This window comes from Salvelinus sp. IW2-2015, linkage group LG22 (genome assembly GCF_002910315.2).
Source record: "Salvelinus sp. IW2-2015 linkage group LG22, ASM291031v2, whole genome shotgun sequence".
NCBI classification, from domain to species: domain Eukaryota; kingdom Metazoa; phylum Chordata; class Actinopteri; order Salmoniformes; family Salmonidae; genus Salvelinus; species Salvelinus sp. IW2-2015.
Window position 1 is genome coordinate 23,619,087 of NC_036862.1, and position 14,656 is coordinate 23,633,742.

The 14,656-nt window shown below is 42.0% G+C and overlaps 2 protein-coding genes across 4 annotated transcripts in view; both read left to right on the forward strand.

The window, feature by feature from the left end:
• The first annotated feature begins 3,894 nt into the window (after positions 1-3,894).
• Positions 3,895-6,518, forward strand: LOC111982530 (dehydrogenase/reductase SDR family member 11). 2 transcript variants are annotated; one of them, XM_024014092.2, is made up of 7 exons: positions 3,895-4,155; positions 4,782-4,991; positions 5,298-5,392; positions 5,511-5,640; positions 5,961-6,053; positions 6,145-6,210; positions 6,346-6,518. In XM_024014092.2, exons 1-7 carry the CDS (start codon positions 4,024-4,026, stop codon positions 6,385-6,387), a joined length of 768 nt encoding a protein of 255 aa, XP_023869860.1. In that variant the 5' UTR covers positions 3,895-4,023; the 3' UTR covers positions 6,388-6,518. The 2 variants fall into 2 exon arrangements, with proteins under 2 accessions (XP_023869860.1, XP_023869859.1); XM_024014091.3 differs by having other exon boundaries at positions 3,934-4,164.
• A 426-nt stretch (positions 6,519-6,944) lies between these two features.
• LOC111949468 (transcription elongation factor SPT6) overlaps positions 6,945-14,656 on the forward strand; it is a 48,897-nt gene continuing 41,185 nt past the window's right edge. Inside the window, exons 1-15 of one of the 2 annotated variants that reach the window (XM_023966679.2) lie at positions 6,945-7,164; positions 7,729-7,837; positions 7,974-8,153; positions 8,405-8,475; positions 8,655-8,844; positions 8,946-9,030; positions 9,290-9,545; positions 10,087-10,188; positions 10,310-10,423; positions 10,523-10,612; positions 10,707-10,849; positions 11,038-11,180; positions 11,262-11,378; positions 11,638-11,767; positions 11,961-12,111. In XM_023966679.2, coding sequence (XP_023822447.1) covers positions 7,738-7,837; positions 7,974-8,153; positions 8,405-8,475; positions 8,655-8,844; positions 8,946-9,030; positions 9,290-9,545; positions 10,087-10,188; positions 10,310-10,423; positions 10,523-10,612; positions 10,707-10,849; positions 11,038-11,180; positions 11,262-11,378; positions 11,638-11,767; positions 11,961-12,111 — 1,872 coding nt within the window. In that variant the 5' untranslated portion in view covers positions 6,945-7,164; positions 7,729-7,737. Of the gene's footprint in view, positions 7,165-7,266; positions 7,364-7,728; positions 7,838-7,973; positions 8,154-8,404; positions 8,476-8,654; positions 8,845-8,945; positions 9,031-9,289; positions 9,546-10,086; positions 10,189-10,309; positions 10,424-10,522; positions 10,613-10,706; positions 10,850-11,037; positions 11,181-11,261; positions 11,379-11,637; positions 11,768-11,960; positions 12,112-14,656 lie in introns of those variants that run through there. The other variant, XM_023966680.3, reaches the window with a different exon arrangement.

The window sequence follows — 14,656 nt, forward strand, 5'->3', positions numbered from 1 at the left end:
TAGCCTTTTGGGGGCCCTAAGCAAGATTTGGTTGGGGCACACCTCGCCGCAAAACATTTTAGTGGCCCCCCTCTTGACCTGTGGAGAGATTTATTTAAATGTTTTTCCTGTAATTCTACACATTTTGCAAAGGGACATAGAGAAAATGTTGCAGTTTAAAAAGCAAGTTTTCTGCAATTCTACACATTTTGCCATGGGTGGAGAGATAACGTTGCAATTATATTATTTTGCCATTGGGCAGATAGACAGCTAAGCGACCACTTACAGTATGTCGTGAACACACAATCCATGTCTAAATAGTCTCAAGGCTTAAAATCTTTATTTAACCTGTCTGTAGACAATATAAATGTACAAATAGATTCTAAGTTGGTTACATAAATGATTATTAAATGTTACATGAAATGTAAATATCAAAACCGAATGGAAACCCCCTTGTTAATATGTATTGGCAATCATTTACTTAATGGTGAGGCATGGAACAATGTTTTTTTTTGCTTTTGTCAAGCTGGATGTTTGAAATATGAGTAGGAGATTTCAGTCATGCTTCTTCAGGAATGGAATACAGACAATTAGCACTTGAATGCTGTAAATGAATACTGTGTGTAAATACTGGTGTGATGTATGATTGTTAATAAAATTGTTCATAGACACATTTTTTATACTGTGTCTGTGTGTATGCAAGTACTTTGGAATTACGTTTAAATCGTCGAAGCAACGACCTGAAAAGATGTCTCTTCAACTTTCACTTTCAACCAGAACCGGACTTAGACTGACATCTTTGTATAGTCGTCTTTTCAATTACATAAAAAACAAGTATTTTCAACAACACTTTCAACCAAAACCGAACGTAGATTGGACGTCAGGCATAGTCGTCTTTTCAACAACATTTTGCTAGGTGGGTTATGTCTGGAACCAGCCCTGGATGTCAGACCACTCCAGAACCCCCAGGAGTCCATGTGTAATGTCAACGCTTCTCGAATACTCCTCACATGACATCATTTACAAATCCATGTTGGAGCTCATTGTTATACACTCTGTGGAAAGGGTTCTACATGGAACCCAAAACGGTTATATTTGGAACCAAAAGCGTTCTACCTGTGAATCAACCAGGGTTCGTTATTTAGCAACAAAACTGAAGCATACGCAACTATGGAGCGAAACAGATGGACTTGGCTTCGATTGTTGACAACATGTAATCTACAGTGCATTCGGAAAGTATTCAGACCGCTCATCAATCTACACACAATACCCATAATGCAAAGCGAAAACAGGTTTGTAGATTTAAATTACTATTTTTTAAATATAACATTTACATAAGTATTCAGACCATTTGCTATGAGACTCGAAAATGAGCTTGGGTGCATCCTGTTTCTATTGATCGTCCTTGAGATGTTTATACAACTTGATTGGAGTCCACCTGTGCTAAATTCAATTGATTGGACATAATTTGGAAAGGCACACACCTGTCTATACAAGGTCCCACAGTTGACAGTGCATGTCAGAGCAAAAACCAAGCCATGAGGTCAAGGGAATCCGTAGAGCTCCGAGACGGGATTGTGTCAAGGCACAGATCTGGGGAAGGGTACCAAAACATGTCTGCAGCATTGAAGGTCRCCAAGAACACAGTGGCATCCACCATTCTTAAACGGAAGAAGTTTGGAACCACCAAGACTCTTCCTTGAGCTGGCCGCCGAGCCAAATTGAGCAATTGGGGAGAATGGCCTTGGTCAGGGAGGTGACCATGAACCCGGAGCTCCTGAGTTCCTCTGAGAAGATGGGAGAACCTTCCAGAAGGACAACCATCTCTGCAGCACTCCACCAATCAGGCCTTTAGATAAAATTGGCCAGACGGAAGCCACTCCTCAGTAAAAGACACATGACAGCCCGCTTGGACTTTCCCAGATGCACCTAAAGGACTCTGGTCTGATGAAAACAAGATTGAACTCTTTGGCCTGAATGCAAGTGTCACATCTGGCGGAACCAGGCACCATCCTTATGGTGAAGTATGGTGGTGGTAGCATTATGCTGTGGGGATTTTTCAGCAGCAGGGACTGGGAGACTAGTCAGGATTGAGGGAAAGATGAATGGAGAAAAGTACAGAGGATCCTTGATGAAAACCTGCTTCAGAGCGCTCAGGACCTCAGACTGGGGCTAAGGTTCACCTTCCAACAGGACAATGACTCTAAGCACACAGCCAAGACAACGCAGGAGTGGCTTAGGGACAAGTCTCTGAATGTCCTTGAGTGTCGCAGCCTGAGCCCGGACTTGAACCCTATCTAACATCTCTGGAGAGACCTGAAAATAGCTCTGCAGCGACACTCCCCATCCAACCTGACAGAGCTTGAGAGGATCGGCAGAGAAGAATGGGAGAAACTCCTCAAATACAGGGGTGTCAAGATTGGAGCGTCATACCCAAGAAGTCTTGAGGCTGTAATCGTTCCCAAAGGTGCTTCAACAAAGTACTGAGTAAAGGGTCTGAATCCTTATGTAATTGCAATATTTCAGTTTTGTTTTTCAATACATTTGCAACAATTTCCAAGAACCTTTTTTTGTGGTATTGTTTGATGAGAGAAAAAACGATTTTATCCATTTTAGAATAAGGCTGTAACGTAACAAAATGTGTAAAAAGTCAAGGGGTCTGAATACTTGCCGAATGCACTGTAGTTACCAGCAATTTGTTGCAAAGGGATATACATATAGGCCTATCAAATTGTGAAACTATCAGGTTCTGTGTTCCCTGAAGCAGGGACCTAACTTTCACTGGGGACGGGGAGATATCCCCCACATTCTGAAATTGCATTTTTGTCCCCCTCAGTTGAATAATTGGAATGTGATACAAAACGAGGCAACGGTGTGCTTATGGACCCTGCAGACACCGAGCAGCTGGGTAGGCTGTTTGGAGTGTTTATCTAACCAGATAAAATAATAATAATAATGTTATGTTCCCCCACTTCTAAAACCAAAGTTGTGCCCCTGCTGAAATGTATTTGAAGTTAACACGCATCTTTTTTATTGGCAGACAGAGAGAGTATCCGGCTAAATACACTACATTTCACTAGAGTAGGGCTATAGGACTCCCGAGTGTCGCAGCAGTCTAACACCTTGCCCAAACCGGCTGCGCGCGTGCGCCATTGTGCGCTATCGTGCATAATTTTATTTTACCCCCCCCCCACACCAAACGCGATCACGACACGCAGGTTAAAATATCAAAACAAACTCTGAACCAATGGCATTAATTTGGGGACAGGTCGAAAAGCATTAAACATGTATGGCAATTTAGCTAGTTAGCTTGCACTTGCTAGCTAACGTTAATTTGTCCTAGTTAGCTAGCTTGCTGTTGCTAGCTAATTTGTCCTGGGATATAAACATTGAGTTGTTATTTTACCTGAAATGCACAAGGACCTCTTCTCCAACAATTAATCCACACATAAAACGGCCAACCGAATCGTTTCTAGTCATCTCTCCTCCTTCGAGGCTTTTTCATCGTTTACTTTATATGGTAATCGCATCTAAACTTTCATTCTATTACCACAACTACCGGCAAAACAGTTCGTCTTTCAATCACCCACGTGGGTATAACCAATTTTGCGACGCACGSGACGTGTCAGGTCTGGACAGGCGCTGCATCTCTGTGTAAGAGGCCTCACTGTCGTCCCTGGGTCGAATCCAGGCTGCATCACATCCGGGCGTGACTGGGAGTCCCATAGGGCAGCGCACAATTAGCCCAGAGTCGTTTGGGTTTGTCATTGTAAATAAGAATTTGTTCTTAACTGACTTGCCTGGTTAAATAAAATAAAAAACAGGAAAGGAAAGGGCTCGAACAGCAATCAGTCATCCTATGAATATTCAATCATTTGCGGGACAAGGGGTTTGGCCTGAGTTTCATTGGGCACGAGTTAGGGAGTTTGTGCACCTATCAATGGATACAACGTTGCTGATACTCTGCAAAATTCTGAACGACTTGAGAACAGTATACAATTGAGCAACTTTAGGAAATACAGTATCCAGTTGTGTTGATAGATTATGGATCGCTGGAAAGGTAGAGTGGCGCTTGTTACCGGGGCTTCTGTTGGAATCGGAGCGGCGATATGCAAGGCTCTTGTCCAGCACGGCATGAAGGTTGTCGGCTGTGCCAGGAACGTCGAGAAAATAGAGGTGGGCCATGTATGTGACGTAAAGCGTTAGTGTAGGCTTTTTGTTGTTTCTACTTTTTGAACTGTGCTGACTAGGCACTATGCACTACTATCTTAGCCCAATATTGGACTAAAGGAGCTAACCTTACTCCAATGACCTTACATGTTTTGTTTAAAGGGCGAATTGGCGCTGGAAAACTAAACAGCCAAATACTGAATAGATTATCAATTGCGGTACGGTTCTAGAAACATAAATCCCTCTACTTTCATATAACATCAAACAATTTCACAAATTCAAAATACACACTTACTGCACTATTTCATATGTAGCATATATGGGCCAACAAATAAATAATTTACATGTCACCTGCATTCTGTCACAAGGTTTGCATCACACGTTTTAGGTTAGGTTTATTATAGATTACTACAGTCTAATGGCACCTGATCTATACCAATTGTGAAGTATTCTTTGCAAACTGTTTCATTACTTTTATGATGTGTGCCACAGTACTCACAGTAGTATATGATATTATAGAAAATATTATGTGTCAAATGAAGCACATTTGGGAATTACTTTCATATGGCTTCACCATGGTGTTTTAACCTTTGGAACATAGTGCATGAAGTCATCTTACCTCTTGATTTTAGAAACTGGCAGCAGAGTGTCAGAGCGCTGGGCACAGTGGCACCCTTGTTCCCTACAAATGTGACCTTTCAAATGAAGAGGAGATCCTTTCCATGTTCTCTGCCATCAAGACTCTCCATCAGGGAGTGGATGTGTGCATCAACAATGCTGGCCTGGCCCATTCAGAGTCACTGTTGAATGGCAAAACCGATGGCTGGAGGACAATGATTGATGTAGGTGTCACTGTCAATGATCTCTGTGTTTATGTCAACTGCTGTCCATATTTATCTTTTATTTTTTATTTTTAGTCATTTAGCAGGCACTCTTATCCAGAGCGACTTACAGTCAAAAAGCAAAGCATGATTTTCGCTATCCTGTGTCATGCTCTCCATCATTTAATAACATTTGTTATTGATATACGTTTCAATCTCTGTGTTGTTACTGACCTTATTTATAAAAAAAAAACAAGGGATGGCCGTCACACTTTCTTCAGTCCATTATTTAATATCACATTGATATTCAACGGATGTATTTTACAGGTGAACGTCATTGCATTGTCTATCTGCACACGAGAGGCATACCAGTCTATGAAGGAGAGGAAGGTGGATGATGGACATATCATCAACATAAACAGGTACCGTACAACTCTATCTCTACCTCCAGATATGCAATTGGACTCAGGTTGCAGTGAATGCTTTTCTTTGGACAATCCACTGGTAGTACAAACCATAATGTATCTTCTTCTATTCTAGTATGAGTGGACATCGTGTAGTTTTCAGTGCTGATACACACTTCTATAGTGCTACCAAGTATGCTGTGACTGCCCTGACAGAAGAGCTGCGGCAAGAGCTGCGAGAGGCTAAAACCCACATTCGAGCCACGGTAAGTTATTAATTCTTAGTCTTCTTATTAGAAATATTTCATTCTATTGTCAATGAGCTGATCAGTCGTCCATAGCCACCCAGCACTGAATTGTGCTAATTTGTCATATTGTGAGTACTGTACACTAATAGTACACTGCTGAAAACGATGGTGTTCTATTATTGGCAACACTCCACAATATCAGGCCAGTGTGTCCTCATAATAGACCACATTGATGTTTACAAATCAACCGATTTATCTAGCTAATGCACAATGTAATCGTTAGAGCCATCTAATGTAAAACTGTCACTAACCCTGTGTTTCTGTTTTCCTCTGAACAGTGTATATCTCCTGGTATGGTGGAAACAGAATTTGCTTTCCGGCTTCACAGCCTGCATCCAGAGAAGGCTGCTGCTACCTACAACAGTATGAAGGTGAATAATAACAATAATAATGATATCTGTGCATACAGGCTATATGATTGTTTTTGAATGTGTACGTTATAATTCTACTGCCTTCCTACAGTGTTTGGAAGCAGTCGACATTGCCAGTGCTGTAACGTATGTCTTAGGCACACCGCCACATGTTCACGTAAGTAGGACACTTGTCTGTCTCAGTATTCTTTGCACACTCTGTTCACTTCCATCAATGTTTGAATGAATGGGGGAAACGTTTTCCATAATCTGACAAATAATAACTACCATACTCCTGTCTTTACATATCTAGATTGGAGATGTTCAAATGCGACCTGTGGAGCAAGTGTCATAGAGCAGTCCTGCAGGAGGAATCTGATGCACCTTGTTCATCTCAAAGAGGATTTAACGTTGGCTTAAAGCTGTAGGATTGTGGAGTTTTTGAATTGTGATTTTTGGTCTGATCCGAAAATTATTATTTGCCATGAAAATGATTGTAGGCTACACTACAGCCCCTTTACAATCTGATACAACCTGATAATACTGACATTGTGTAACAACACTAATGCAATTTTCCATCAGTATTTGGATAATTTTTTTAATTAATGTGTTTTCTAAAATAAAGTTATATTTCAAGTGAATTTTGTGTGCAATACATTAAACACAAGGTCCAATTAAACTGAATAACATGTTCTATGTTACAGACAAATATTACAAAAAGAAGACATTGAAAAGTAATGCAAATACAAAATGTATTATGTTACACCATGTCAGCGCAATACACAAGGGGTGGAACAGTGGCAAAGGTACCCACAGGACAAACAGAATAATATTAGGCTGAGGAGAGATTAAATAACACTAGAAAAATAACACTAGAAAAATAACACACGAAAACATTGAAAAGTATAATGCAAGGATTGCACTCTGCAATCCAAGGAGAGCTGTGTTCATCTGTGACGTGCCTCGCCTTCATTTAGAGTTTGAGGGATTTTTCTGCATTCCAGTCTTGGAAATTTGCTTGCGCCTAGATAGCTAATACATTTTTGTCGTTAAGAAATGAATCTATTTTCCATATCACGCTTTGCTAATCAGTCAACTTAAAAGGGAGCCGGTCCTGCCTCCTGTCACATAGGTATGTACCGTTATGGGCAATGGGAGTCAGCCAGCTGTTTCTGGCAATACAGCTGTATGCTAGCTACAGTAGATGGGGCTAGCTTGGTAGCCATCTCTTTCCATTGTTGTTATGCAAGCTAGCTAACGTTAGCTATGTTGTTGTAGCTAAGAAGAATGCTACCTGCAGCTCCAGCCTGAAATCCGTTGGATAGCTACGGGTACCTTTGCTTATTTGCCAAGTCATACATTTTTATCGTAGCTAACTAGCTAAACCTTGTGATATCTAGCAATGTCTTCGCCCCCTGGCTATAATAATGTTCTACTGCATCTCTACCAGTCAGCCATGGCAGACAGCAGCGTTTTATCATCATAGCTTATTGTAGCCTAATATTTCATTATTTACAATAAGGTTTTCTTATGACATAGCCATACTTAAACACGTAAACTGTAAAATATGGTGTAATAAATTGGTTAACGTTTTTAAATGATGGAATAATTTTTTCCCATAACATTATTTCCAAAAACTGTTCTTTGACACATAACCAGCTAATGAAAATCATGTTGTTTATTATCTCTTCAACAGCCACTAAACATGGATTTCATCGAGAGGGAAGCAGAGGAGTCTGAGGAGGAATTTGGGAGTCCAGAGGACACAGAGAAAAAGGCACTGAAGCATGCTGCAGCAAATGATGGTAATCTATTCATTGTACAGCATGTGAATCATTTAGATTTTATTTCAAAGATGTTCCTTGACAGAGTTATCATCATCACAACTACCCTAAATAAGATCGATGTTAACAATGTACAACTTCTTGATTTGTGACTTAGATGAGGAGGAGGAAGAGGAGAATACTGAGGATCAAGATGCAGATGGAAACCTCTGTGGTCTGATTGATGATGGTGTGGATGAAGGGGGAGGGGAGGAAGAGGATGAGGAAGAAGGGAATAAAGATAAAGAAGGTGATAGTGACTCTGGGGAGGAAATTGGACACCGTAAGAGGAAGAGAAGTAAGTGGTCATTCATAAATTGGTCCTGTATTTATTCATGTCTGGGCTGCACTGTGATTGCTTCCTAGCCACATTGTAGGCTATGTCTTCAGTCATTGAATAAACTATAATGTCGTAAACCCTTTGATTCTATTTTGCCCATTCAGATTCAAGCCTTCATGATTTGTGACACCTAACAGTGTGCAGCAGAATCATGCATACCAATAATAATCACATTTGGTGTTTGAGTATCTTGCGATTTCTGTCTACAGGCTTTGACGACCGCTTGGATGATGATGATATTGATCTCATTGAGGAGAATTTGGGAGTAAAAGTGAAAAGGGTAAATATTCCGATGCCATTATGACAAGCAAAATTCATTGTCATCATGGACATTGTATAACACACAGCGGAGGTCTCGTGTCATGTCCCATGGTCCCACTCTCTAAAAATACTATGTAAAAGTAGATTGACTAAAATGTTTTCCTGATATCTCTACTCCTTCCTTATCATCATAAACAGCAAAAGTTCCGTCGTTTGCGAGACATGTCGGATGATGAGGATGAGGAGGGAGATGAAGATGTCAGGGAGGCCCATGAGAAGGACATGATAGCGGATGAGATCTTCATGGGGACGGGAGCGGATGAGGGTGAGGCATTGGATGTGCCTTTGCATCCCGGGGAGGAMGAGGAGGAGGACGATGAGGAGTCTGGTATGAAACATTTTAGTTTCTTCATCTATAAACAGTTGAGTTGTTTTGAGTTAGCCATTTGAAAATATTTGAGTCATAGTGTTTTTTTTAAATTTCCTCAGATATCGATGACTTTATTGTGGATGATGACGGACAGCCCTTGAAAAAACCCAAGTGGAGGAAGAAGCTGCCAGGATATACAGATGCGTAAGTGATTCTGACATTTCATTTAATCACTTAGATCCCAATTTGCAGTAGCCTCTCCACCTGAAAGCTTACCCGAAAGTAAGAAGTCCTATCTGTGCAATAGAATTTGATATGGTAGATATTTTCCAAATGGCACCCTATTCCCCTATGGGCCCTGGTCAAAAGTAGGGCACTATAATAGAGTGCCATTTGGGACGCTGGCATGTTTATCTGTACTCACATGCAGTATTTAGTACTGAGCACCACTGCCTTTTTACAGAGCCCTTCAGGAGGCCCAAGAGATATTTGGAGGGGACTTTGACTTTGCCGAGTTTGACACTGAAGCCTATGAAGATGCAGAGGAGGAGGAGGAGGATGCAGATGAAGAGTCATGGGACCGGCCCAAGAAGCAGGCCAAGAAGAGGGTGGGTCGACGCAGTATCTTTGAGATCTATGAGCCTAGCGAGCTGGAGAGCAGTCACATGACGGACCAGGACAACGAGATCCGCTCCACTGACATGCCAGAGAGGTTCCAGGTGTGTATACTTCTAAAGGGTGCATCCCAAATGGCACTCGGACCCTATGGGCTCTGGTCAAAAGTAGTGCACTATATAGGGAATAGGGTGCACAGTCACAGTCATAGTAATTTGGACACGTGAGCACCTGAAACTCACCTATAACTGTTATGGGCTTGACGCTGTAGCCCTATGGTATTCAAACTTTTTAATTTCTTCAGCCAGAATTTCTGGGGACCACATTTTTTTCGCAATAATTTTGCATGACCCCACCCCAAATATGACACAACCTTAAAATCGGTACATTTCGATTTTTACATAAACAAATCACCTTCAATTCATTACATTTGCATCTCTTATCAAAATGAAAAGAAACGAAATAAAATAAAGAAATGATAATTATCTTTCTCAAAAACTTTTGCATATTGTCCCATACAATAATCTATACTCTTAATTTTTTCACTGTAGTTGCCCCGCGACCCCGACTTTGAATACCACTGACTTTGAATACCACTGCTGTAGCCCATACCCTTTTCTATGTGTGTGGTCTTGTTGTTTTTAGTTGCGCTCCACTCGTGTGAAGCCAGCAGAGGATGATGAGCTGGAACAGGAGGCTGAGTGGATCTATAGGAATGCCTTCTCTACTCTCACCATCTCCATGCAGGTACTGGAGTGAGGATATTTTAGCTAGGTCTCATAAGACAATTAGTTAAAGCTGATGCTACAGTCTAGGTCTGTTTTTAAAATGTTTGTATTTTTAAAAATCTAATATTCTGTGTTTTCAGGAGAACGCAGACTATTTGGACAGAGGTCCAACCACTACTTTCAGCAGAAAAGGCCCCAGCACCATACAGAAGATTAAAGAGGCTTTGAATTTCATGAGAAACCAACACTTTGAGGTACTACACATTCCTTCTAGCACTGTAGGTAAAGTTGAGTTCTTCCATATCATTTTTCACAGTTAGTTAATAAAACTGTCTTCATTGTTTCACTTCTAGGTTCCGTTTATAGCGTTCTACAGGAAAGAGTATGTGGAGCCTGAACTCAATATCAATGATCTGTGGAAGGTTTGGCAGTGGGATGAGAAGGTAATATACTGTAGCATTGGATTTTGGTTAACTTTAACCCTTCATTTATTCTCTCTGTTTAATTACTGTTTAATGTGGGACTTTCTTTCCTCAGTGGACCCAGCTGAAAACCCGCAAACAGAACCTGAGACGCCTGTTCCAGAAGATGCAGGGATACCAGTTTGAACAGATCTCAGCTGACCCAGATAAGCCACTGGCTGATGGCATTCGACCACTAGACACTTCAGATTTAGAGAGGTAAGGCTTGTCATGTCAAACATGTTTGTAAATAAGCCTTGTCTGAGCCAGAACAGCCCATCTCCTGTTTCTGTAGTGAGGCAACTTGATGTACAAGTACACCCCTTAGACAGTACGCTAGTCATGTTATGACACCTTTATTATTTTTGTTGTATCTGAATGCATACCTGATTATGTTTTTTGACAAGGCTGAAGGATGTCCAGTCTAGTGATGAACTGGGCGACGTCTACAACCATTTCCTGCTGTACTATGGCCGGGATATTCCAAAGATGCAGAATGCAGCCAGGTCCAGCAAGAAAAAGCTGAAGAAGATCAAAGTGGATGAAGATGGTACGATTTAGATTATATATTGTAAGATGGGGAAAGCACCTTTACCCTTACCAGAGTAATTATCATGTATTCTGTTCGCAGGTAATGAGCAGGAAGTAGAGGAGGAGGAAGAGGAAGAAGAGGAGCAGTCAAAAGGGCCGGACCTGAAGCTTGCATCTCGCAGGGATATGTACAGCATCTGCCAGTGTGCAGGACTGGGTGAGTGCTTTATCATGTGTGTCCAGTAGGCATCACTATCAGCACCTATTACAGACAGATTTGTGTGCTTTACAGTACATCTTCAGGTCTATACAGTTAGCTTGTGATAATACAAAAACTTGCGAAAGAATGTGTGACTGGAAAACTGTGACTATTGTACTTAAACAGAGTTTGCTAATCAAAGTGCACTTCCTGTATCACGAGCCAACTGTATTTGCAACAGTTTTTGAGTCCACCATTTAAAGGGTTCTCTCGTCAGATGGCCTGGCCAAGAAGTTTGGTCTGACTCCAGAGCAGTTTGGAGAAAACCTACGTGACAGTTACCAGCGTCACGAGACGGAGCAGTTTCCTGCTGAGCCCATGGAGCTGGCTAAGGACTACATCTGCAGGTTAACCGGCGACACAATATTGCACTGTATACAGAATACACTTTAATATTAAGATAACCCCACCATTTTAGCAGTAACAGAGTTGGTGTTGAGAGGTGAATATGCAAACTTGTACATGGCTGCATCTCAAGTCGAGATGCAAACCTATAGCTTCCGCAATACTACTAATAGTATGTTCTCTCTGCCTGTGCAGCCAGTTCAGCACAGCGGAGGCAGTACTGGAGGGGACTCGCTACATGGTTGCCATGCAGATCGCCCGGGAGCCTCTAGTCAGACATGTGCTCCGACAGACGTTCCAGGAAAGAGCCAAGATCAACATCAAACCCACCAAGAAGGGAAAGAAGGTATACACCATCTATTTGCAATAGGGTTGAAAATTCACAGTAACTTTCGGAAAATTCCCAGGTTTTCCAGAAATCCCAGTTGGAAGAAATCCTTTATCCTTCTACCAGGAATTCCTGGGAATTTGTGAAAGTTACTTGAATTTTCCAACCCTATTCTGCAATTACCTCCACTTATTTGTTGGTTGTATTAGTGGTTTATTTAGGTCTTTCATGGGATATACAATACCTTCAGAGGCGTCAGGTAGCCTAGCGGTTAGAGTTGCTTGTTTGAATCCCTGAGCCGGCAAGGTGGAAAAATCTGCTGTTCTGCCCTTTAGCAAGGCAGTTAACTCCCACAACAACTGTTCCTCTGACTCAGAGTGGTTGGGTTAAATGCAGAAGACACATTTTGGTTGAATGGATTCAGTTGTGCAACTGACTAGGTATCCCCTTTCCCTATTCATACCCCTTGACTTTTTCCACATTTTGTTTTGTTACAGTCTGAAACATCCTTGACATGTCACTACAACTTGTTTGGAGTCTACCTATGGCCAATTCAATTGTTTGGACATGATTTAGAAAGAAACTCACCTGTCTACAGTGCACTCTCCAAAGATGTTTGATCAGGTTCAAGTCTGGGCTCTGGCTGGGGCGCTAAAGGACATTCAGAGACTTGTCCTGAAGCCACTCCTGCATTGTCTTGGCTGTGTGCTTAAGGTTGTTGTCCTGTTGGAAGGTGAACCTTCGCCCCAGTCTGAGGTCCTGAGCGCTCTGGAGCAGGTTTTCATCAAGGATCTCTTTGTTCATCTTTTCCTCGATCCTGACTATTCTCCCAGTCCGAGCCGCTGAAAAACATCCCCACAGCATGATGCTGCCACCACCATGCTTCACCGTAGTCATTGTGCCATGTTTCTTCCAGACGTGACGCTTGGCATTTAGGCCAAAGAGTTCAATCTTGGTTTCATCAGACCAGAGAATCTTGCTTCTCATGGTCTGAGAGTCCTTCAGGTGAATTTTGGCAAACTCCAAGCGGGCTGTCGTGCCTTTTACTGAGGAGTGGCTTCCGTCTGGCCACTATCATAAAGGCCTGATTGATAGAGTGCTGCAGAGATGGGAGAACCTTCCAGCAGGATCACCATCTCCACAGAGGAACTCAGGAGCTCTGTCAGAGTGACCATCGGGTTCTTGGTCACCTCCCTGACCAAGGTCCTTCTCCCCCAATTGCTCAGTTTGGCTCGGCGGCCAGCTCTAGGAAGAGTCTTGGTGGTTCCAAACTTCTTTAATTTAAGAATTATAGATGCCACTGTGTTCTTGGGGACCTTCAATGTTGCAGACATGTTTTAGTACCCTTCCCCAGATCTGTGCCTTGACACAATCCTATCTCGCAGCTCTACGGACAATTCCTTCGACCAAATGGCTTGGTTTTTGCTCTGACATGCACTGTCAACTGTGGGACCTTATATAGACAGGTGTGTGCCTTTCCAAATCATGTCCAATCAATTGAATTTACCATAAGTGGACTCCAAGCAAGTTGTTGAAACATCTCAAGGATGATCAATAGAAACAGGATGCACATGAGCTCAATTTCGAGTCTCATAGCAAAGGGTCTGAATACTTATGTAAATAAGGTATTTCAGTTTTACATGTTTTATAAATTTGCATAAATGTAAAAATAAAACAGTTTTTGCATTATCATTGTGGGGTATTGTGTGTAGATTGATGAGGAGAAACAGTGAATCAATTTTAGAATACGGCTGTAACGTAACAAAATGTGGAAAGGGGAAGGGGTCTGAATACTTCCAGAATGCACTGTATATAAGGTCCCACAGATGACAGTGCATGTCAGAGCAGAAACTATACCATGAAGTCCAAGGAACTGTCCGTAGCACTCCTAGATAGAGTTGTGATGAGGCATATATCTGGAGAAGGGTATAAAACAATTTCTAAAGTTTTGAAAGTTTCCAAGAGCACAGAGGTCTCCATCAAAAATATACCCAGACTCTGCCTAGAGCTGGCCGTCCGACCAAACTAAGCAACCAGGCAAGAAGGTCCTTGGTCAGGGAGGTGACCAAGAACAATGACCACTGACAGAACTACAGAGTTCCTTGGTTGAGATGGGAGAACCTGCCAGAAGGACAACAATCTCTACCGCACTTCACTAATCTGGGCTTTATGAGAGTGGCCAGACGGAAGCCACGTATGAGAAAAAGGCACAAAACAGCACGCACGCCTGGAGTTTGCCAAAAAGCACGTGAAAGACTATGAGAGCATAAAGCAAATGAGCATGTGGTCTGATGAGACAAAATTGACCTGAATGCAAAAATATACTATGTCTGGAGAAAACCAGGCACAGCTCGTCACCTGTCTAACACCATCCCGACTGTGCAGCATCATGCTATGGAGATGGTTTTCAGCGGCAGGGACTGTGTGATTGGTAAGGATAGAGGGAACAATGAATGGAGCTAAATACAGGCAAATCCTTTATGAGAACCTGCTTCAGAGTGCAAATAACCTAAGACTGGGCGTGAAGATTTACACTACCTTTCTAAAGTTTGGGGTCACTTAG

What these genes read in the sequence shown, in the direction of transcription:
- LOC111982530 (XM_024014091.3), top strand. Translation starts at nt 4,024, where the DNA reads ATGGATCGCTGGAAAGGTAGAGTGGCGCTTGTTACCGGGGCTTCTGTT. An exon ending in AGAAAATAGAGGTGGGCCAT is followed by an intron (nt 4,165 to 4,781) that starts GTATGTGACGTA and finishes TCTTGATTTTAG; the next exon opens with AAACTGGCAGCAGAGTGTCA. An exon ending in CATATCATCAACATAAACAG is followed by an intron (nt 5,393 to 5,510) that starts GTACCGTACAAC and finishes CTTCTATTCTAG; the next exon opens with TATGAGTGGACATCGTGTAG.